The 24,369-nt window shown below is 50.4% G+C and overlaps 1 protein-coding gene across 3 annotated transcripts in view; it reads left to right on the forward strand.

The window, feature by feature from the left end:
* Positions 1–226: 226 nt before the first annotated feature.
* Positions 227–24,369, forward strand: part of MINAR1 (membrane integral NOTCH2 associated receptor 1) — a 32,406-nt gene continuing 8,263 nt past the window's right edge. For 2 of the 3 annotated variants that reach the window (XR_012375133.1, XM_073882140.1), the window contains exons 1-3: positions 19,327–19,579; positions 19,901–22,242; positions 23,801–24,055. Coding sequence is in view for 2 of the 3 variants with exons in the window: in XM_073882140.1 (XP_073738241.1) it covers positions 19,942–22,242; positions 23,801–24,055 (2,556 nt within the window). In the remaining variant the exon portion in view is untranslated. Of the gene's footprint in view, positions 259–19,326; positions 19,580–19,900; positions 22,243–23,800; positions 24,056–24,369 lie in introns of those variants that run through there. The other variant, XM_073882141.1, reaches the window with a different exon arrangement.

Consider the following 24,369-nt stretch of genomic DNA (forward strand, 5'->3'; position numbering starts at 1 on the left):
CTGCCCCGGAGGAGCCCGCGCGCCTGTCCCGGCCGCTGCGCGTCCGCCCCGGCCCCGCCCGCAGCCCGGTGGGCGCCGCGCGGCTGAGGGCGGACCCCGGGTCGGGCGGCGGGAGCTGCAGCCGCCCCGCTCCCCGGGCGCGGACCCCGGGCTGCCCCAGGAGCCGGGCCGGGGGCTCGGAGCCTTCCCGAGGCGCGGCGTTGGAGGCCGAGCGCAGCGCCGCCGGAGAGCAGCGGGAGCCCCGCAGGGGCCTCGGAGGTAACTTCGGAGAGCCCCGGACGCGCGGGGCTGGGGCGCACGCGTGCGGGTGTGTGCCCAGGCGGCGTGGGTCCGCGAGTGCCCGCGGCTGGGGCGCCGCGCGCGGGGGGCAGTCGGGGCCGGCGGGCGCGCCCCCCTGCCTCGGCGGGACCCCCAGCTCTGCGGGCCGCGGGGCGCGGGGCCCTTGGCGCTGCGCCCTGAGCTTGCTGGAAAAGGTGTTGGGGTGGGGGTGGGGGTTGGGGGTGCCGGGCTTGGCCAAACCTGGCGGTGAGATCAGGGATCCGGGAAGGGACCATGCAGTTTGGGCCAAGTTTTCACGGCTGACAATTCGCTTCTAGAAAACGATATTTTGAGGGTTAAATATGTGAGCCATGTGTGCAAAAAGCCTGACACATCAGAGGCGCAAAGTAAGACGGAAAGCTGGACAAGCCCCAGGTGGACCGGCCAGTGCATCCAATTCTTACATTGAGATTTCCAGTCACGTAGAGGTGGAACGGGATCGTTGTTCTTCCCGGGGAGATGAGGATGTTCAACTTCACCTGCCAGAAAGCACAGAAGCCAGGCCTGGGTGTCAGGGAGTGTGCACTCGTATCCTGTCTGATTCATGCATATGCAGCATCCCTACCTGCTCCACCATCCCTGCTAAATCGAGGATTCCGAGTGCTCCTCGCGGGATCAAATCCAGCCAGAGTGATCATCTGTCTGCTCCCCGGGAGTGCCCGGAGCTTCCGGTAGAATTGGAGAAGCTTAACTGTAATAGCGCTCGATCAGCACTGTTCTGCTGGGAAGATTGTAGCTTTGTTAAACTGTTGTGCATACGTTCAATGAAGACCTAAGGGGAGGGAAAAATCCCGAGTCTCTGCTGTAAACAGTAGAGGTCTTAAAAAGCTTTCACCCCATTTCTCGTGTGGATGGGGTGCTTTAACTGGGAGGGGGCAGAGTTTTTGCTCCTGCCCCCACGCTGCGATCTGGAGCTTCGTTGGGGGGGCTCTGCTGTGATTTTATGTATGATGTGAAGAGTTGCCAGGAGTCTGGCAGCAGCTTGTGGGGCGAATTAGGCACCCCTTCCTCCAGCAAACAAGCCGCTGCCGTCACCTGTCTGGATGGACAGGGTCGGTAAATGGCCCTTCTTCCCCTTTCTGGAATCACCGACATCAATGGAGCCTGCCCTGCAGGTGGGAGCCAGCTGACTACTGTGGCCACAGATGTCTTTGGGAATGAGCTCTGGGCCACCGGCTCATTGAGAGCCTGGCTGCAGTATTTCGAGCACTGTTGAAGTGAGAGAAGAGAGTACGAGAGAGCAGGTCGCCTGGCACTGTAGAGAGACTTGCGCTACCCCCGGTTAATGGGCTTTCTTCTTGGGTAGCAGAGGAGGGGGGAGCGGGAGGGGGGAGGCGAGTCTGCAGAAAGAGCAAATGTACAGATTCTTCTTCGCTTACGGGAGCCTGGAGGGAAAACCTTAAATGTCTGGTAAATAAAGTCTGATTTTTATTGTCTGTGTCTGAGGTTTGTAGAGATCTGGGACTATGTGGAAATAAATATCAGTTGCCAGGGAAAGAATAGATCAAACAGTTTATTTGCATTTCTGATGCGTTTGGTGAGGAAGTGTTGTACGGCACTTAATACGTGGAAGACAGACAAAGAGTTCTTTGTTGGTGGTATGTTCTTTCTGAGTTTTACATGTATAATGTCTTTTTCCCTGACTAGTGCTAGAGGTAACACTGATGGGACTTTCCAGCTTCTAAAAGCCTTCGTATTTATTAACTCTCTGATACTCCCTCCAACGCATTCTTGCTCCCCCGAGGTTGGGCTGTCTGTCCTGTCTCTATCCATAGCACACAGGACTGGTCTGGGGGGGGGGGGTTTCTCACTCAGGATTCCCCAAATCAGCCCTGTCTCCAATCTTGACGAATGTGAAGCAGAAAACAGCGTTCCAGCGATGCAGGGCCCGCATTTCATGGCCCTGCTCTCCGCTCCAGCCACGGGGTGATGGGCATTCTCAAACTAGCTGGGAAAAGCTTCCAGATTCCTCTGCAGATCTGTTGCTAAAGCCCCACTCATTCGATTTTCCCACTGACATTTAGATTGTAGTTTTTGGAGCTTACCCGTAGACTCGGTGTCCATTAAAATTAAAAAAAAAAAAAAAAGACAAAGAAAAGGAATAGGAACAGCGCTGCAGAGTTTCGAGACAAGCAGAGGGAGTTACCGGCCAGTCTCAGGCACTCTTCTAACTCCTCACATGACCTTGATGAGTGACTTCACTCTCCTCCATGTTTATTTTCATATGTATGAAATGAGAGCACATCAGGTCAGATCATTAATCCCCCCTCTTTCTCTTTTAAAATTAAATCTTATATGACAGTTAAGTACATGGAACAGATTAAAGAGCGGGGAGCAACCTAGCAGCCTGCTCACTCCCAGCCTGACTCCAGAAGCACCCTTCTGGAACCGCTAACGGCTCCCCAGAACACAGTTTGAGGACCCCTGGAAGGCTTCTCTCTAGAACATGGCATAATTTCTCTCTGAGTGCTTGAAACAAAATGGTGTGGTTATGCCGTTCTGTATGATCAGTGTGTCCCTGGCACCCGCTCCTCCTGGAGGGCTAGCTGTGTCCCCACAATGTGAGCCCCAGAGGACCCTAACTGTTGCAGCCCTAAATTTCCCGAGTCTAGCACTGTGCCCACCGGGCGAGTGGGTGCTTAGTAGGTCCTTGCTGGATGGATGAGGGGTGAGGAGTTATTTTGACCGAACGATGACTGATGGATGGCTCGGCTCCACCACTATGTGGATCGTAGGAGGGCGGGGGCTTGGATTTATTTGTTGCTGTGTCTCTGGTGTCTAGGACACTGGCTGGCTCGTTGTAAGAAAATCTTTCATGTAGTTGGAGCTGTTAATGAGGTCTTTTAGAGTTCCAGCATGGAGGGTGTGGTCCTCCATACACACACACACGCCGTTCCTGGACATCGGGATTCGGTTCACTGCTGACAGTAGCAACTGGAGACACTATCAGATCCCACAGCCTGAGGGCTCACATTCTGGTTCTTCAAACATGGGAGCTCTCTGAGAAAGGGCCAGAAAACTCTCCTCTTGGGGTTTTATGGAGACTTCATTACATAGTCACAATTGACTAAGTCGTTGGCCATTGACTCAAGCTCCCAGCCGCTCTCCACTCCCTGGAGATTGGGGATGAGACCGAAAGTTCCAACCCTCCTATTACATGATTGGTCCTCCTGGCAACCAGCCCCAGCCCTCGGGTGGGGCCCAAAAGTCACCTTCATTAATAACAAAACACCCATTTCACCTTTATGGCTCTGAAGCCTTTTCAGGGTCTATGGATGAAGGCAAATATATCTGAGAAATATATATTTTGGTTATCTGAATGACCAAATACATATATATTTTTAAATGATTATATTGCACCTAGGAACAGGATATCTCCAAGAGGTAATAAGCAACATATGTGTGGTTATCCATTCTGTTCATAAATATTCTGACTCTTTCTCTTGCTGAGCCCGCGCAGGATTGCGTTTTCCTGCCTACATGAAGTTAGGTGTGGCCGCGTGCCTTGCTTGGCTAGAGAAGTGTGTATGGGAGCTTTAGGACGTAGAAGCTCCCTCACCGTGCTCTCCCTTTCCCTCTGCTCCAGTGGTAGTGAAAGCTCTAGAAGGTGGCTGCTTCCTCAGTGCGCATTGAAGATGATGTGGAGCACAGACCCTAGCTTACTCATAGTGGACGTGTCGTGTGGAGAAGAGGTAAACTGTTGTGGTTTTGAGCCACTGGAGTCTGGGGACTGTTTGTCGCTGCAGCAGAACCTGGCCTATCCTGACGGGTGCAACACGCACAGGCCTTAGGCTAATGCTGGCTTTGGATGTGATGAGAACCCATCAGAACCCATCAGGAGGGCCAGTGGGTGCTGAGACAGGGTTTCGTGGGGAATCAGCCACGGGTGTGATCACCGCACTGAGGATGTAGTCATTGGTAGCTAGTCGGAGAGCTCTCTGGTGATATACCCAGGTCGCTCTTTTAGAGAAGGACACTTGATGACCAAAAGCCTGGTGCATAAGCCATAAAATGCTGGTTTAATAGTTTAAGGGGAAGAAAGTGGATCTGATGAATGTGTTCACTGATCAGGGAGATTAGAAGCCAGATAATAAAAAGAAGCTGCTTTGTGATCTTAGAATTAAAGCTGAGGGGTCTGTGGGATGAGCTGAAAGGCCGGTGTCATATGGCTGCGACAGGCTGACACGTCCTTCTTCATCCAGGGTCGAAGGCTGCCTGCCGAGCGGACCACACACGTGTGCACGTGCGTCATTGAATACCATCCTGAGAGTGTGAACTGTCGAACGTGCTCGCTGTGTGATTTTTCTGGTGCTCTGGGGGTTCGTTCGTGCGTGCCCTCCGCTAACGAGAGCTTTTGTGGCAGTCTTGCCCCCTGGCGTGGCCGTGGGAGCAGCACTGGGCCCACCTGCGTCCCTTTGCCTTGAGCGGCTTCCTCCGTGTGTCCCGTCTGCGTCGTCCTTCCCCTCTGCTGTTCCCGTTCCGTGCTGGGAGCCGTCGTGACCTCCCGTGGCTGGCGTGGCCTCCCGTCGTGACCTCCCGTGGCTGGCGTGGCCTCCCGTCGTGACCTCCCGTGGCTGGCGTGGCCTCCCGTCRTGACCTCCCGTGGCTGGTGGGCAGGAGGACCACACGGAGCCTCTGCGAACACTGGGATTTCGAGAAAGGGAAGTTTTCTGTGGGAAGCTTAAACATGCAAGTGTTCTGGTTACTTAAGAGACTTCAGTAAACAGCTGAGAAAACAAACCAAAAAGATCAACAGAGCAGTAGGGTCGGTGGGAAGCCTGTGAGTATGAAGCCCGGAGACGTCGTGGAAGCCGGCCCGGCGTCAACACTGCTGAGAAGCCACCAGGAGACACGAGGAACGGGCAGTGCACCGAGCTGAGGAAGGTGGGAAGTCGTTCCTCAGTGTGCGGGCAGCGGGGGGCAGGGGGTGGACTGTGGGTGGGCAGCGAGTGGGGTGGGCAGTGGGTGGGTGGATAGCCGGGCGGGCAGCGTGTGGGGTGGGCATAGATGAAGAAGGGGTGTGGACAGTGGGCTGTGGGCTCTTCCTCTTTGTCCCCATGGCTGTCGGAGCCTGCAGTGCGCCGTGCTAACAGCCCGTCTGCTGGTCTGCCCCTCCCGCTAGGCTGGGAGACCCTGGAGGGCTGGGACAGCCCCGGTCATCGTGTTGCCCTGGGACTAGCATGGTGTCTGGCACAGGCTGGGCGGCTCGGTGCGCGCTGTCAGGTGAGGGAGGGAATGGACGGCCCGCCGCAGGGACTCGCAGGGCTCTCTGCAGGGATGCGGAAGGCCTGACTCTCCAGCGGCCACAGGAAGGAAGAAAGTATCATGATTCTGTCCCCTCACAAGCTTGGTCTGAGTCTACTGCCTGGTGTGGCCACCGGAAAGATCCTCAGATCCAGGCTGAGGGAGGGGACGTGTGTTCTGCCCACCAGGGTAAGGAAGCTTTACTTGAGAAGCACGTGAGCCAATCGGGAATTATTTAAAGGAGAACCACGGGTCATCGGCAGCAAGGTGTGACTCGTCCAGAATTCCCAAGCAGCTGCCTACCATCCCAGAGCCTCTTGGGGATCTTCATGAATATGGACTTCCAGACTTTGCCCAGTCGGAATGTCTGGCCTAAGAACTGAGCCTGGGTTTACCCCACATTTTACAAGTGTGGTGGTGAGTTGCCTGAGGAGGGGCACCCGGGTTTGAGCGGACATTATGAGTCACGGAACGCACCTTGCAGCCGCGCCCCATCAACGGGAAGGATGCGGTGGTTGCAGAGCGCCGTGGAGTGGCTGGTCGGGGGAGGGCTGCCCTTGGCAAGAAAACGTGGAGGGGATGAGCCTTCCTTCCCCCCGCGTGCTCGGGTGGCTGGGGATTCAGGGCCCCCTGGTCAAGGCCCCGGTGGGAGGCCCAGTAAGGAACAGCCCCCAAAGCTGCCGGCGGGCCAGCCCCTCAAACTTCTGACCACGTTACCTTACACGCAGAAGGGGCCTCGCAGACGTGAGGAAGTTAAGGGGATCATCCCGGCTGTCTGGGGGCCGGGGTTTATTGCTACAGCCTGTGAATGGAGAGGAGAAGGCGGGGGGGTCGTAGACGGAGCAGAGATGGGAGCCATGCACTGCTAGCTTTGGAGATGGAGGAAGGGGCCCAGAGTCCAGAAACCAGGGAGACCGCAAGGAAATGGATTCTTCCCTGGAGCCCCGGGGAGGAATGCCGCCCTGCCGATTGGTGGATTTTTGCCCCGTGAAGCCCCCTGTGGGCTTGTTACATCTGACACTCTCAGATGGCAGATCCGGTGGTGTTAAGCCACTGTTTGTGGTGATGTGCTAGAGCGGCAGAAAGAAGCTGATACAGGACGACGTTTGAGATGATCCGTATTTGCCACCAAAGTATGGGGAGGCAGAACCAGAGGCGGAGCTTTATCTGACTTCTGGAGAATCTGCAGGGATCTTCACCTTGGTCAGTGTTTCTCGAATCCTAGAACTCTACCCTCTTGAAAGGGCTGAACCTATGGATCCCCGTTTGGGAGACACAGCGGCAGAAGTTCATCACGGTCGCCAAAGCACATCAGGCTCAGAAAGCACAGAGCTAGACCCGGTTTTCAGGCAGCCACTCATGGGATCCGGGATGTGCATTTGGATTTATCGCTGGAGTGAAAACAAATAGTTAACACAAATTAAAACATAGAAAGTGTATTCAGGGAGTATACGCAGGGAAGGTTGGAAAAACTTTCCTAGGTAAGAAATGAACTGGGGATGTCTTGTACCAAGAGGCAACATTTTGGCTTCCCAGCCTCCCACCCCACCCGCCAAATGCTGTCTGTCTGTACGTCTCCATTCGACCACCATCATCTGGTCCAGGGCCTCACCTCTTCCTGGAAGGTCAAAGGGAGAAGGCTGGTCTGGGGACGATTTCAGGCAGAGGGCAAGTTAAGGGACCTCCTACTCATTACTAATATTTTGCCCTAAAATGAGACACAAGTGATGCGTGAGCATTAGGAAGCTATTTTTGGAGACATTTTGATAAAGAAAGTAATCATCTTGGAGCTAAATATTGTATCAGAGATAATATACTAATACATCCTGTTTCTTAGCATACCATATTTTATAAAGTGCCTCCATAAGCAGCCAAACGTGCCACTCATGCTTCTGCCCCAGGGCCTTTGCACTAGCTGTTCCTGCCAACTTGGACACTCGCCTTCCTCCCTGCGGATGGAAAGTCGGTACATGGCTTGTTTCATCCATATCTGGGGACTTCATTCAAATGCAGTCTTTCCTCCGAGGACCTCTCTGACGATCTTCTTTAAAATTGCCCTGTTCTTTCTGCTCTCCTCTCTTTTTCTCCATAACACTCTGTACCTCTACCGTACTGTGTGTTTTACTTGTTTATTTTGTTTATTATCTATCTACCCACCTAGAATATAAGCTTACTAGGGTATTTTTGTTTTGTTTTGGTCTGCCCTGTAACCTGCTGTATTTCCACTAAAATAGTGCCTGGTACATGCCAGTTCCAAAACGAGTATCTTCTGAATGAAAAAAAGGATGTCTCATTTGACCCTCTTAGTGATCCCAGGAGGAGGAAGTGATACCTTCCTTTTCTAGATGAGAAAGCCAAAGATCAGAGGTGCTAATTTACTCCCCAATTTATGTGTCTGGGATCCACCTGCAAATCTTTTCCTCTTTATTTTTCATTAGAAAATGAGATATTCAGAACATTTAAATAATACGGACCTGAACAAAAGGAGGAAAAAAGCACCAGGGACAATTATTACTAGTTTTGCCATATAGAAGGTGTTATATATAGACAATTTTACATCACATTACAGTATACCATTAGTTGCATGCTTTTTTTTACTTAAGAATATGCCATTAATATTAAATGTGTCAATAAACATATATTTGCAACATGATTTATTAATTGCTGCATGGTATTTCAGCATATTGATGTGCTACAATCTTACATGACCAGTTGGATATAAAGTTTATTGGTGATACTTTCTTCTTATAGGCAACATGGAAGAGAATGTATTTGTAGCCTTTTTTTTTCTTTTTATACATATATGATGATTTCCTTTGGAGAAATCCTTAGAAGTATGGATTTGTTTCATTTAAAAATAGGTATATTTTCATTTTAGGTGTTAAGTTTTATTTTAAATTTTACTGCGGATTACTTCCTGTAATAGTCACACAGGTGTGTACCTCTCCAGTGATACACGGGGGTGCCTTCTTTCCCACAACCCCCCATAATGGTATGAGCCTTCTTAACCATCACCAATCCAGCAGGTGAAAAGCCCATGTCTTGTACTGTTTCTCCACCTCATAAAGAAAATATCATTTAAAATACTTTCTTTTGATTTATAAATTATAAGGTAGTCAAATTGCTATTTTAGTTTGCTTTACTGATTATGATGTGTATTATTTTCTTTGCCTTTCTTTCTTTGTAAATTCACTATTTTTTCTTTTCGGCTGTTACTTCTTTCCTATTAGTATTTAGAGCTTTCGATAAGATGCCAAAAGCTTCTGCATTCTGTTTTTTTTTTTTCTTTCAATTTTTGTGACGTTTATTGGCATTGTAAGTAAGTCATTTCCATTTATCCCAGCTGATCGGTCTTTTCCTCCCTGATTTCAGATTCTGGAATCTCATATGGAAGATGCTTACACGACTTCGCATTATCTAAATCCTGACTAAAATTGCCTTCTTTTTATTTTATCCGTAATTTCCTTTTGTGTATGGCAAGGACTGAGAGCCAACTTAATTTTTTACCACTTGGTTAACCAGTTATTCCAATAATACTTAACTATTGATGCATTTACGTTCTACTGAATAAACCATGGTTTTCTCATTGACTTGAAAGGCTACCTTCGTACCTTCAGTCCTTACGTACCTTCAAGTCTGCTTCTTGTCTTTCTATTCTCCAGTGATTTATCTGTCAAATCATAATTACAAGGGCTTGTAGTTTGGCTATCCGAATAGATTGCCACTGTACCGGAACAGTTAACTAAGTATCGCAAAGCAAATAACTTGACAGTGTTCCCTCCAGCACGCAGGCCCTCTCACCATAAAAATGCAAAGACAATGAAGCATGAACAACAGCAAAACACTGTCCTGTCGATTTTCTTAGTTACTCACCTTTACAGTCTCATTTATAAAAATTTTCTTTTGGGAGCATCTGGGCAACTCAGTCGATTGAGTGTCCGACTCTTGATCTCAGCTCAGGTCTTGATCTCAGGATTTTGAGTTCAAGCCCCACATTGGGTTCCATGCTGGGTGTGGAGCCTACTTACATTTTTTTTTTCTTTTCTTTTGGCTCCATTTTTGACAGGTCTAAGTGGGAACCTGTTTTTCTAGTTTTTAAAATGTACTTTACCTTTTAATTAATACGTATTTTTAAAAAGTGAATAAAAGGACTGAACATAACCTAAGAGATGTCCATCTATCACTGAGATTAAGTAGGAGTTCACATTTGATCATTTTTGCTTCCCTGCTTTTTTTTTTTTTTTTAAGGAAACAGTATGTGAAAGTTCATGTTCTACTTGCCACTCCTTGTGTTTCGATCCCCTGCTCTTCACCCCACTGGTGAGGGAGATTCTCCTCCTAGGGTTATGGGGATGGCCATGTACAAAACACCTGATGTTGGGCAAATGAAATTGAGAGCAGTTTATTAATCACATATTCACAACCCAGAGGAGAAGGACTCAGGGCACACAGTGTTTGAACTTGGGTCTTTGCAAGGCTAGGCGTTGTAGTGACAAGAGGGTGAAGTGACCCCTGGATCCTGTGGGATGCTGTGATTGGCTTGTTTGAATAATTCCGTGGCTGGCAAGTTATTAACACTTGCTCCTCAGTGACACGTAGATGCTGTGCCTGATCCTCTTGATAAGGAGGGCTGTTTGGTTAGGGGATCTTCTCTGCAGGAGCAGAGTGTGAAGGCCATCTGAGGCCCTCCTGGTTTCACCAGATGTCAGGGCAGCACATAATGCTGGGCCTTCATTTTAGGCCTTATACCACATCTTCCTACCTCCCCTCTCTTTCTTCAAAGGAAACCACTATCCCAAACCTGACATATTTCATTTCCATGTATGTATTCATATTATCCTTTTTCTATAAATATTCCAAAACAATCTATTTTTTCAAATTACATCAATGATAGGACACATCCATTTGCAACTTTCCTTTCCACACATTTTTGTGTTTTTGAAGTTTATCCTTAAATTTATTGTAAATAAATTCATTCACATTAGCTGCTGTATAGTATCAATTATATGACAAACCCATGTTTACCTCTTCCCCCACTGTACCCTTTTGCTATTAAAAAGTGTTTTAATAAGCAGTTTTGCTGCCTTATGAACCCATGTGAATGTTTATCTTGCTATATAACTAGAGGTAGATTTGGGGGGCAGTAGGATTTGCTTATCTTGAGCTTTATCTGTATTGCCAAATTGCTCACCCTTTGCCAGGCACTCATGCATATACCTCAGTCATGTGATGTTGGTACTATTATCGTCCCTGTTTTCAGCTGAGGAAACTGAGGCACACAGAGACTAATAATGCTCAAGTCACCCAGCTAGTAAGTGGAAGAGCTTGGATTTAAATTTGGGTAACTTGGCTCCAGAGTCTATGATCTTTAACTATTGTACCATTCTGCCTATAACAAATACCACCTGTATTCTGATTTGGTTTTGGCTGATACTGTCTTATTTCATCCTTATACTTTCAACCCTTCTGTGACAACATGTTTAGGTATATTTCTTATGGGTGGCATTTGGCTGTAATTTTTTTTTAATCCAATTTAAGGGACACAGTCTTTTTAACTGGTAAATTTAGCCCGTTTACATGTATTGTGATTTGATGTGTTTGGAAATACTTCTGTCATCTTGTGATTTTTGCTTATCTTTGTCATTGCTTCTTTCTTTCTTTGATTTCTGATCTTCTATTAATTGATTGAGCTTTTATTTATTCTGTTTTCTCTACACTGGTTTAGAAGTTCTTCATTAAGTTCTATAATTTATTCCTGCTCCATTGGTGGTTATCCATAAATTGTTTTCTAATATACATTTTTTGAATTAACATCTAAATTTATTTAACATCCTTTTCCTCCTCTGGAGAACACCAGATAATGCTTAGGGAGTTTTAACCGTGATCACCATCCCCCTTCCATCTTAGCTTTAAAATTAGTCATTAATATGGTTTTATACAGTTGGTATGTGTTTAGAATTAATTGCATGTTTACTACTTTCTTTTTTCTGGATTTGTTTTTTTTTTTCTGAAGGAGCTTCTTTAGTAGTTTTTACAGTGAGGAATGTGTCTTCAGTTTTAATTTTTATTTATGAATAATGGGTTTTTCTGGTGATCGAATTATAAACTATAAGTCATTTTTCCTCAGAACTTTAAGAATTTTGTGTCTATCTCTTCTAGTTTTTCCTTTTTTTTTAAACTCTAAAGGGACCAAGAATTCTGGACATCTGTTCATGGACTACACACACAATGTGGATTTTATAAATAGACCTCAGTTTATCTAAAAGATGCCCCAAATTACAATCTCATCTTTATATAACAGAATAATCCCTTTAAAATTTTTCTTATTTTATCATTTTTTAAAAAGATTTATTTATTTCAGAGAGAGGGAGAGCAAGAACATGAGCAGGAGGGGCAGAGAGAGAGGGAGAAAGAATCCCAAGCAAACTCTGTGCTAAGCACAGAGCTGGATAGGAGCCTTGATCTCACAACCCTGAGATCATGACCTTAGCTGAAACCAGGAGTTGGACACTTAACTGATTGTGTCATCCAGTTGCTGCAGTCCCTTTTTTTTTTAATTCTTGAAAAAATCTGTTTTTAGTTTTATTCTTTTCTCGGTTAAGTCATTCCCTCCTCGCACTGCCTCAACCATTTTAAAGCTTTCTCTCTGCTTCTGGTATTCTTCAGTTTCAATATGGTATGTTTTGCTGTTTAAGGGTAAATTTATTTTTATAGGTCTTATTTGCAGTTTCTCTTTGAATTTGAGGATTCATGTTTTTCAATTCTTGAACATTTCTAGACATTGTTATTTTGATATTGACTTTACACAATCCTCTCTTATCTCTCCTGGAATTCTTGTTAGGCATTTGTTAAAATTTCTCCTTTGCTCTATGTCTTTTCACCCTGATTTCATATTTTTAAAAAAATCTTTGTATTTATCTATGCTACATGCTGATTGATTCCTTTAGATCTGTCTTCCAGTTTACTATTTTTCTCGTTGCTTATGCTAATATGTTATTTGATCTGTCTATTGTGATTTTTATTTCAGTGATTATTTTTAATTTCTAGGGGTACTATTTAGTTTTTTTCCAGGTCTCTGTGTTCTTTTTTTTCACAATGTCTTATTTTATTTGGATTTCCAAAGATTTTAAGATATCTCTACCTATTCAAAATATATTTACAGCTTTTTTTAAGATTGGCATTCCATTTTGTGACGTTCTTAAGATTGCTATTCCATTTTGTGAAGTTCTTCGAGTCCTAATGGTCCTGATTATTTTGTATTTGATGACTCTTACTCCCTGTTGAATATTTCCTCTTGTGTGTTGTAATTTTTTCAGTTAGTGTGTGTGGCTTCTTATCTCTGCAGGGCATCATCAATCGTCCAGAGTGGTTTTGCTTTTGTTTTGCTTGCATCCAAGGATATCATCAGCATGGAGCCAATATCATATTAATTTCTTTGCTCAAGAGTTCTTGAACCCTATGGCAACATAAATTTTGGCCCCAAAGCATTTAAGGCAATGCCCTGATTTACATTTTAGGGAGTAACCTTTTACTCTATTTAACTCAGAGGCTGACAAGTTTCCTTGTTTCCTGAGCTCATGAGCAGATTTTCTCTGTATTTCATATTTTCATGCAGAGTTAGAGAATAGTCCTTCAGGGGTCCTAGCTCCAGGCAGACATCCATTTTCCCACTCGCCATCTGGTGGAGGCCTCTTCTATCCTAACTCAGTGGAAACCACCTGCCCCACCTTCCCCACAGCAGCCACATTACCAACGCTTCTGCTCACCCTGTGATTTTTCTCTGTTTCTGGCACCTGGACATTTACCTGGCTTTCTCCCAAACCTAGCTGCACATGTTTAAAAAAATGTATTTTATTCAGCATTTGTAGGTGTTCATAATGGAAGATTTTTCACATTTTCTAAGCTTGCCTTCTCACCAGACCTGGAATTTGCTTCATAATGTCCTGGCTTCTTAGTCAAGGACTTTGCACCAGGGTTGAGCTCGGGGTGGGGAATACATCTGGGCAAACAGAAGGACAGCCCCTCCCAACTCCTCGCTGCCCTCTTTAGTAGATTTTGTGGAGGAAAGCTGCCTCTGGGAGAGAAAGGGGTCTCCATTCAGTTCGACATTTTGTTATAGGTGACGCGAGGAAATGTGGAATTTCCCAACCACACGTTTCCAATTCCTCACATAATGCCTCCCTTTTACAGTTTCCCTGAATCCATAATTATATTGAATCACAGCAGTAAACACCATCCTGGAAACAAACAACATCCCAAACCACAAGCAGGCCAACACTCAGGCAGGAATTACACAGAGGCTGCAGGGAAACTGTTCTGTGTGTGCTCTCCATGCGAGTGAAGTGGGAACACCGCCTCCACTTGCCATCGCTGCCTGCCATTTTGGCTTCTGAACCATCGATATATGACTGGCGTGTGGGAAAGCCTGAATCAGAACACTTCATAACAAAGTTTTGCTAATCCGATTGAAGGTCTGTATCATTCGTTCTCACCAGATTTGAGGGTTGTTGGCAGAAGGGAAGATGAAATCTGTAAAGCCGTTGGTGGAGTCCAGACAACTGAGTTCTGTCCAGAGCTCCACACAGCAACCCTATGAGCTGTGGCCCCCGAGCGTACCTCCTTTTTTTCTGCTCTGTTTTGGTCAACACCTGATGTCAGCACTATGAGCTCTGAAAAATGCATAAGGCTATGAGAAGGTGAAGGTTCACTTTAGCCTCACGGACCAGACAGCAACAACATTCATCATGGCCAGAGTGGGACATGTGAGGGGGTGGGGAAAACATCAGGCATCTGGGTCCTGCCCTTCCCAGAACGACAGACTGGAAACAGCCTTGGATCGGAGTCAGAAGAGCCTAGAACAGGCTGTGTAGATCAGGTGGTGTTCAAGGGGAAGACAGTGTGGGTCCGTCTGTGCATCCTGTGGGCTGAGTGCTCACCCCAACACGCAGGCCTGGTGTTCTCAGCTCCCACTGCCCACAGGATCAAGTCCATATGCTGCCCAGTAGCCCAGCACCCGCCTGCTCTGAATTCCCTGCTTGTGCAGCTTCACCTCCCTCTCTCCATCCTCACCAAACAGACTCTGCCCTGCCGCCACTTTGCACCTCCTGTCCTCTGCCTGGAACCCCTGCTCTGTCCCCTCCCAGGCCAGCAGCCTCCTCCTCAGTCTTTGTGGCTATTGACAATGGCCTCCTCCTCCTCCTTGAAGCTGGCTTTCCCCTTTCCCCATGGCTGGAACTCACCTCACCTAGGCCAGGCTCCCAGCCCCTTGTTTATGCTTCTCTGACACCTGACACGATCACAACTGGACACTTGTGAACACAGGCTAGGTGTCAGGAGCCCCGCATCCTGGGGCCAATTCTGCCACAAATTCCACATGCCTTTGAAAAACTATGGCAGTGGGCTCAGTTTTCCTGGAGAGGCTTAGCCTGAGCGCTGGCTGTGGTCCCACCAGCCCCAACCCCAATGGCCATGGGCTCCCAGCTATGTGAGCACACAGTCATGTTCACACTGGTGCTCAGGGGTGTGAAGGGCTGCGTGCCTGCAGAGTCCTCCAGGAGACTTGGGGCAGGTGCGCGGGGTGGCGGCCTTGCTGTGCAGAGAGTGATGGGTTGAGGGGACACCCCATCTCTGACCTCTGGCCCTCAGAGCTTCCTCAGGGCACCGGGTTATGAACTCCCCTCTTTTTAGAAAAAGGATGAACGATGAGCTCCACAGCAAACTTGTTATTTCCCTTCTGGTGGTGTGAACTCCAGATGGAGGCAGGAACTCAGGGTTTGTGAGGGTCCAGGACAGAGTTTTCCGTGGCGGGAAACTGAGAGTGTCTGGAGATGCTGAGCAGGTGAGGATGGACGTGCCAGATGCTCTTTGGGCAGGCGTGCCTTGCTCTGTGTGTGTAGAATGGAGTCATTGTCAAAAACTATTCATGTCGGCCTCCCCCATGACGTGCAGAAGGCCTGTGGGACAGGAGCCGGCTGAGACCCAGACTCGGCACCAGGCGTTGCCACACCGCCCGTGGGTGACTGTGGTCCTTTGTTGTTGGCTGTCACTTGGAAGGCATGTCCTTGTGTCGGGTGCCCTTGTTAATTAAACTTGCTGTTACAGGGGAGGAGACTGAGGCTGGGGGCTGTAGGTAGCCGGCCCAAGGTCACATAGCTGTGGGCAGGCAGGGCTGGGATCTGAGCCCCAAACCTTTGGTTTCGCCGCCTCTCACAAACCCAGGACTTCCACTTCCAAATGGGGTTTCTCACCCCCTCGGCCCGAAGGCCCACACTTCAGAAGTGTCTGGGTGGCTTTAAAAAGACCCTGTTCTGGACCCCTCCCTGGAATTCCAACCCCATGGGTCCTGGGTCCTGGGGGCCACATCTCCGTATGCTTTAATCCCTCCCAAGCACGTCTGTCCCATGTGAGAAATGCTGTCCCCTGGCTCGGGCAGAGGGCTGCTGACCAGTGAGGAGGACCCGGCTAACTTAAACTCTGAGATCAGTGAGGGGTGGGGGAAGAGAGGCTGCTGGAGGGACCCTGGAAGGGAAGCAGGATTCCAGGCCTGGGAGATGCAAAGCACCTGCAGGGATGTAGGAGGGGAGGCCTGGGCCCAGGGGTTGGGCTGGGCAGTCACGGGGGGCTGGACGGGGTCCCCTGACCGGGTCCCCTGATGGGGTCTGATTTCCAGATGCCCAGCTGCTCATGGGTTCCTGTGCCAGCCTCCCTGCCCATGGGGCTCATGGCCACTGCTCTTCGAGTAGCCCCTGGGTCCTACTTACCGTGACTCATGACACATCTGTGGTTGGCACGTGGGGGGTCTGCCTCCCAGACGCAAGATGACTGGTGCGTATGTTGGTCTCCTGGCCTTTTCTCAAAATAGGCATTGGGTTGTGCTGGGAGCTAAAAATATTCAAACCCTGAGGGACCTGCCGAGAGAACTAAGAGCCTGGATGAGCGGTGTGTGTGTGAGTGCATGTGCGAGTGTGCATGTGAGTGCGTGTCTGTGTCAGTGTGAACATATGTCTGAGCGTGTGAGTGTGTCTCCATGTGTTTCGGTGTGTTCGTATGTGTGTGTGAGTCTGTGTGTGAGTCTGTGTCTATGTGTCTCTGTGTGAGTGAGTGTGTCTCCGTGTGTGTTTATGTGAGTGTGTCTGTGTGTCCATATGTCTGAGGGTGTCCGTCTTTGTGTGTGTCAGTGTGTGAGTATGTGTGTGTGTCTCCATGTGTGTGTCTCTGTGTGTCTCCATGTGTGAGTGTGTCTCTGTGTCTCAGTGAGTGTGTCTCCATGTGTATGTTTCAGTGTGTTGGTGTGCGTCTCCGTGTGTGGGGGGGGAGTGTGTGTGAGTGTGTCTCCGTGTGTGTCAGACCACGTTCTTCTCCCGAACAGACTGAAGAGCGGTAGTGCCTCGCTCTCTAGGCTGTGGTGCGTGTTACCTGTAGGCCCCGCCCACAACAGGTGCTCAGGTGACAGCGGCCCTCCCACCTGCCCCACTCACAACCGGCCGCGGTGCTGACACTTCTCCCACTCCTGGCGCTCCTTCCACCGCGTCATCAGCCGCGGGCCCCTAACCCAGCTCTGGCCCCCAGACAACTCACGTCGCCTCTGATGGGCAGTCACCCCTCACAGGGCCTCAGTCTCCTCGTCTGTGAAATGGGAGCGGTGTCCTCACACCACAGAGTTGTGTGAGTGGTCGAGTGAGGTAGCCGGCCCGTGACAGCATGGGGCAGCCAGACTTTTCACTCAGTTACAGAGCCTGGCAGCCTGCTCTCCAGCCGAGCTCCTGTCCCTCCCGATTCCTCCCTGGTTTCCTCTGGCCTCCCGTAGATCGCCGCGTGGGGTTTCCTCTGCAAGGATCAGTGTCGCGGGCACATGCGCCATGCATGCCTTGATGCGCCCATCTGCAGGGGGCAGGCATCTACCCCCCGGCCATTCATAAGCCCCCAGATCCCAGTAAAAGATGAGTCAGGTGTACCGGATCACTTGCAATTCCTCCATCCCCCGCAGGAGACACGGGGCCTCAGCTTTCCAAATACCTCTTTGGAGCTGGGACGTAGCCCGGGAAGTGGAATAGAGTGTCGAGAAGCTCCCGCAGGGAGGCAGCGTCGGGCTGTCCTGGGAGCCGCTGTGGGTCAGGGTGCTCGCAGAAGTGCAAGAGGTCTCCTATGGCTGTTGGAAGAATTCAGCACCAAACAGCCCAGTACCAGGTGCACGGCTTGCCCTTCCCTCCGTACAGTCACTCACCTCTGCTCTGATTTCTGCGCCCACTTCTTTACCTGACACTCTAGCGGGACAATCCGTCCCCCCTGTTAACTGGGTGCTTTCACGGGACGGGCTCAGTGGCCGGGCACGGCTGGGAGTTCTGGCTGGCACCTGCTCTGGGCGGGAACAGGACCCCTCGGGGCTGTTGTCTCTTGCACACCACAGTCTCTGCATGGCACTGCAGACACGTGTGGGAGAGCACACGCCTGAGCCAGGAGCCCCTGGGAAGCTCTGCCCCCAGGAGGGACGGAGAACCCGTTGCCAGGAGCCACCGAAATCTAACCCGGAGAAAAGACGCCGTTCCCCTAGGAAACGGGTTGAGCCGACCTCAGAATCAGCAGGTGCCCCGTCAGAGTGCCTTTCCAAGTGGGCGTGACCAGGGAGGCGGTGCCCTGGGTTTCCACGTTTCCTGGGAAATCTCAGACCCGGTCCACGTGTATCAATGGGCTTTACCCATTCCTGAATAAAAAAAATTAAAAAAAAATTAAATTAAAAATTTTAAAAAAATTTTAAAAATTTAAAAAAATTCTTTGATTCTGTGGAACTTTTGGTTTGGTGTGTTTAACTTTTCCATCAGGATGGGTTAACGTAGCTTTTCCTTCCATTTTGAAGTAAGTCTCATTATTATTACTGTGTGCAGATTACAAATAGCACATGTCGGAATTTTAGAAAGGATGGGAAATTGTAAGGAGCACATAACATTCCCCATAACACATAAGAACACAGGGTGAATGGGAAGGGGCACTGGGAACGTTCTGGATCTTTCCAAGGGTTTTGGTTACTGCACAGGCATGCACATTTATCAAACCTTCAGCAAATGCACACTGAAGATTTGTGCATGGGGATCTGATATTCAAAGGAAAACCATAAGCAATTATTGACCAAGGTTAATGATAAGCATGATGAAATGTTCAGATGTCTGCAATTTACTTCAAAGTGTGTTAAAAAAAAGTAAGCTGGCTCGATGAAGGATAGATAGATAGGTATGTGAGGAACCAAATATAGTCAAATGTTAGTGGTACAGTCCAGATGGCGGGTATATGGGTATTTGCTATGAAATTCTTTCAATTTGCTGTATGTTTGAAAACTTGCATCATAAAATACCGAGGCACAAAGATTACTATTCAGGAAAAAATCCGTATTTACCATCCAAACATAACCACCGGTAATATTTTAGTGTACAGTATTTTCTTTGATTTTCATTTCCAAGAATGTGTAACTTTCTGTAATTCAGACCTTCTTGCTTAAAACATTTATTTTCAGGGCACCTGGGTGGCTCAGTTGTTAAATGTCTGCCTTTGGCTCGGGTCGTGATCCCGGGGTCCTGGGATCGAGCCCCATATCGGGCTCCCTGCTCAGCAGGAAGCCTGCTTCTCCCTCTCCCACTCCCCCTGCTTGTGTTCCCTCTCTCGCTGTGTCTCTATCAAATAAATAAATAAAATCTTTAAAAAAAAAGAATTTATTTTCATTTTTCTCACTCAGGATTTTAGCATAGTTTGTGTATGTCTGTGTGTCCTAAAAAGTCTTCAATGTGTCGTTTTTAAACAAAGGTATAATTTACGTGCCGGAAAACTCACACACGTGAGCACGTGGTTCCATGAGTCTTGAGAGACGCTTGCAGTCAGGGAAGCCCCTCTCTGCCAGCTCACACCCAGCCCCCGAGGCCACGGATATGTTTTCCAGAAGGTCATCAAAGTGGCGTCCCAGCGCACACAGCCCGTGACTCTGGCTTCCTTCTCTCAAGCACAGTGCCTGTGGGCTTCGTCCACGTCCTTGGTCGTACACTAGTTTGTTCCTTTTTGCTTGTGGGAAGTCGTTGCATAATCATTGCATGTTTTATTTATGCATCCCTTGGTTATCTGGATATTGAAGATGTTTTATTTTTTCAGTCTTACAAATGCCATCTCAGCAAACATCTTTATACATAAATCCCTGTCATCAGTTCCTGGGAAGGGAATTAGGAAGTTGTAAGCTGGCAACACATTTTTCAATTAAGAAAGTTCTCCTTGCATGTCTTTATGTGGTTCGTAACAAGCTTGGCTCACAACCCCACTGGTGTTTATGACCTCCCTCCACTTTTTGATGTCGTCATTATAGGACGGACTGCAAGACTCCGCGAGCCTCTGACGTCCGAAGTCATGGAGACCAACCAGGACACTTCCCTCTTCTTGATGAAGATCTTGGAGGAGCTGGACAGCAAGCAAAGCACCGTCTCCTACCAGGATCTGTGCAAGTCCCTGTGCGCCCGCTTTGACCTGTCGCAGCTCGCCAAGCTGAGAAGCGTGCTCTTCTACACGGCTTGTCTCGACCCCAACTTCCCAGCCACGCTATTCAAAGACAAGATGAAATGCACCATGAACAACCAGCAGTCCAAGAAGATCATGGTGGCCGCGGACATTGTGACGATATTCAACCTGATCCAAACGAACGGGGGCGCCGCCAAGGAGAAGCTGCCCACCAGCCGGCAGAAGGTGCGCAAGAAGGAGGCGTCCTTTGAGTCGTGCCGGTCGGACACGGAGGTGTGCACCGCCGCTGCGTGCGAGCCGCTGAACTGTGAGCTGAGCGAGAGGCCCTTCCACCGGGGCTACCCTGCCCGGCAGTCGTCCCAGGGCCGGAAGGTGGACCGCAAAGACTGCCCGCAGTTCATGCCCACCTCCGAGCCCAATTTCTTGCTGGGGGTCAGCAAAGAGCTGAAGAGCCGTGCCGCCTCCCTGGACCGGCTGCAGGCCCTGGCCCCCTACTCTGTCACCAGCCCCCAGCCCTGTGAGATGCAGAGAACCTACTTCCCCATGAACATCGAGAACGAGTCCATTTCGGATCAGGACTCCCTGCCCATCAGCCAGGGCATCAAGGAGACCTTCATTTCCAACGAGGAGCCGTTTGTGGTCCAGTCCTGTGTCCAGAAAAGGAACATCTTTAAAGAAGGTTTCCACAACCTGATGACCGTGTCCCCCACGTTGGTTGGCCCTGCTAAGAAGGCAGAGGCTGAGCATGGGGAGCCCCAGGGCCAGAAGGAGCCCCACAAGACTCCCTTCTTCAATCACAGCTTCGAGATGCCCTACAACAGCCAGTACCTGAATCCCATGTACTCCCCTATGCCTGACAAAAGACGGGCGAAACATGAGAGCTTAGATGACCTTCAAGCCTCCACGTATTTTGGTCCCACGCCAGTGATGGGGACGCAGGACGCCAGGCGCTGTCCGGGGAGGCCAGGGAAGCAGACCGTGTGGCCGGCCAAAAGCTGGAGTCTGAACACCGAAGAAGTCCCTGACTTTGAACGGTCCTTCTTTAATAGAAATCCCTCTGAGGAGAAGCTGCTCTACCCAAATTCCAGCAGCCAGAGCCCCAATTTCCCAACCCCAGACAGGCGCCCCACTTACCTGGCGCCAAAGGACCAACAGCCGATCCTTCCCGTTGGCTACACAGCAAAACCAAATGGGCTCAAGTCTAAAGAGATCTCGTCCCCTGTTGACCTGGAGAAGCATGAGCCGGTCAAAAAGTTCAAAGATAAGAGCATCAGCTGCACCAGCGGGCAGCTCAGCTCAGACACCAGCAGTGTGGGCACACAGACCGAACAGCATGTACTAGAGCCCAAGAAGTGCAAAGATTTGTGCGCCTCGGGACAGACCAAGTACAGTGACCGGCATGCCACGAAGCAGTCAGATGATGACTCGGAAATCGTCAGTGATGACATCAGTGACATCTTTCGATTTCTTGATGACATGAGTATCAGCGGCTCCACGGGGGTGATGCAGTCCTCCTGCTACAACAGCACGGGGTCCTTGTCTCAGGCTCACAAGTCCGACGGTGACAGTTCCCCCGAGCACAGCCTAACCAAAATTGCCAACGGGTTCCCCGGCAGCAAAGGAGAAAAGGGCAATCGGCCTGAAAACAGCCACCACTCAGAAGAGGAGCTAAAGACCAGCGTGTGCAGACTGGTGCTCCGGATTGGCGAAATTGAACGGAAGCTCGAATCACTGTCGGGGGTCCGCGAGGAAATCTCCCAGGTCCTGGGCAAGCTAAATAAGTTGGACCAGAAAATGCAGCAGCCTGAGAAGGTGAGCGTGCAGATTGACTTGAATTCCTTGACCAGCGAGGCTCCATCCGACGAGAGTGCCTCCCCGAGGATGTTCCGCCCGCACGATGGCCCCCGGGGGCCCAAGCTGGAGAACGCGGCTGACTGGTACTGCTCGGACGCCAGTGGAAGCAACAGCGAGAGCCTTCGTGTCAAGGCCTTAAAGAAGAACCTCTTCACCAGGCCGTCCTCCAGGTCCCTGACGGAGGAGAACAGCGCCACGGAATCCAAAATCGCCAGTGCCTCTAACTCACCCAGAGACTGGCGCACCGTCACCTACACCAGCCGTGCGGGCCTCGGGGAGGAGGAGAGCAAGGACAGAGGCCCCGGGGAGAGTAATGACTGGCACCGCCGGTCGAAAGAGGTAATTTCACCCACGCCCACGAAGCTGGGCACTTGCGCTCTTGCAGCCCTGGTGCGTGCCCCGGCCCCACGCGTCACAGGAGTCAGGAAGGAGGCCTTGCCTCTGTGCACCGGCTCTGCTGCAGATTTGGCGGGCTTTCCATGTTAGCACAGGGAGGATGACCCAGACATATCGTCTGTCCTGCCTGCTCCGAGAAGCGCGTGCCACCAGGTTGCCCGCGGGAGGAAGCGGGGTTTGGATACGGGGTGGGTGGTGGGGGCCAGATTCTCGTAGAATGGGGAGCATGGGGGAGAGGCGGGCATTGCCAAGGATGACAGGGTGCAGGCTGAGGGAATGGGGATGCCTTCAACGTGTGCGGGCTCAGGTGTCCCTTCCCTGTGCCTCGTGGATTCACGGTGCTCTTCTTTAAAAGTCTGAGTCCTTCCATGGTAAGATCGGTAGAGGATTAGTAGGAAAAGTCAGACAAATAAGGAAATTGTTCCCCGAGCCACCCCTGAGGACAGCAGGTCCCGATAGAGCCCTTTCTTTTTCTTTGTCCCTGTTTTGCATCACGGTTGTGTGTTTGGCTCTTTTTGCGCCGGCTTGAGCGTGTTTGCGTCTTGAGAGCTGGCCTCTCCCTGTCAGGTCCAAGTGAGCACACGCGCAGGTGCTCACGTCCCCTACAGTGCGGTGACTTGTGTCGGTGGCCCCCGGGGCCACTCTTTGTCATTCTCCCTGGGTTCCAGTGACACGGTTACTATGTGCTGCTTTCTCAGTTCCCTTCCCTGATTCTGAAGGTCAGGGGACAGACCAGAAGGTCCGGGGTCAGAGAGTGGTGTGGGCTGCAGAAACGCAGAGCCACGCAGGGAGGTTGGCTTCCTTAGACCGTGCCAAGAAGGAGGAGCTTGGAAGATGGGCCTCTCAGCAGGTTTTCAGTGTCCAAAGTGGGGGAAAAGAGTAAATGAAAGAAGTGATTTTTTTTTTCTGATCCTGAAGAATCATCTGTTGTCTGTGTTGGTGGCTGTTCTGTCCTTCTGCAGCCGCAGACGGCACGTGGGGTTGGAGAGAGTCTGGTGGACATGTGCTGGCGCAGTCCCCGTGCAGGCGCACACTCACGCTCATGCACGGCGTGGCCCAGGCCCCGTGCAGGTGCACACACTCACGTACTCGCATGGCGTGGCCCAGGCCCCGTGCAGGTGCACACACTCACGTACTCGCACGGCGCGGCTCACCACGTGCTCACGCATACCATCCCTCTCGGGCGCCCTCCCCTCCTTCCCTCCCTCCCCTCACGGTCCTGCTTTCCCCTTTTCTGCATCAGGAGCAGGGCTGCATGTGGTTGGTGGTAGTGATGGTGTGAGGGTTCCGTCAAGTGTAGGCTCAGGTCCTCATTACAAGCTGTTCCCGGAGAACGCCCCCCTGCAGCATTCTTAGGGTGTGCGTGTAAACAAGGGCGTTCCACTGGCGGGCAGGCCACAGGGCCTGGGGATGCCGAGCTGCAGGCTGCCTGGTGCGCTGGGAAACCCCACAGCCTCTGTGCTGCCTGTTGGACCGCTCTGTGCCCTCCCCCCCCCCACAGGCGGACAGACAGTACGACATCCCCCCCCAGCACCGACTGCCCAAGCAGCCCAAAGACAGCTTCCTGGTGGAGCAGGTGTTCAGCCCGCACCCCTACCCCACCTCCCTCAAAGCCCACCTGAAGAACAACCCTCTGTACACGGACATGCGGCTGACCGAGCTGGCCGAGGTGAAGCGGGGCCAGCCGTCCTGGACCATCGAGGAGTACACGAGGAACGCGGGCGACAAGGGCAAGCTGACCGCCCTGGACCTGCAGGTGAGTCTCACGCTGTTCCCTGGGCGGGAGGGGGCGGCGGGGGGCTGGGGTGGGAGGCAGGGGAGGGGGCGGGGGGGAGGGGGTGGGAGCCCCGCCGATGCAGGAAGGCCCTGGGATGGCCAAGGCCAGCCTGCTCCCTCACCCTTCAGCTCCCCGGGCCCCCGCCACGGAATTCTGAACTTTAACAAGCCCAGAGCAGAGATTTTAAGGAGGGGAACGTGATCTGGCTTATATGTTTGTAATCATGTGACTGATGTATTTACTTTGGCCGCACGATTTGCTAAGGCTCTGCCCCAAGTGCAGCTTCTCGTCTT

Source organism: Callorhinus ursinus, unplaced genomic scaffold (assembly GCF_003265705.2).
Source record: "Callorhinus ursinus isolate GAN/ISIS: 27379988/994484 unplaced genomic scaffold, GSC_fseal_2.0 scaffold45, whole genome shotgun sequence".
NCBI classification, from domain to species: Eukaryota; Metazoa; Chordata; class Mammalia; order Carnivora; family Otariidae; genus Callorhinus; species Callorhinus ursinus.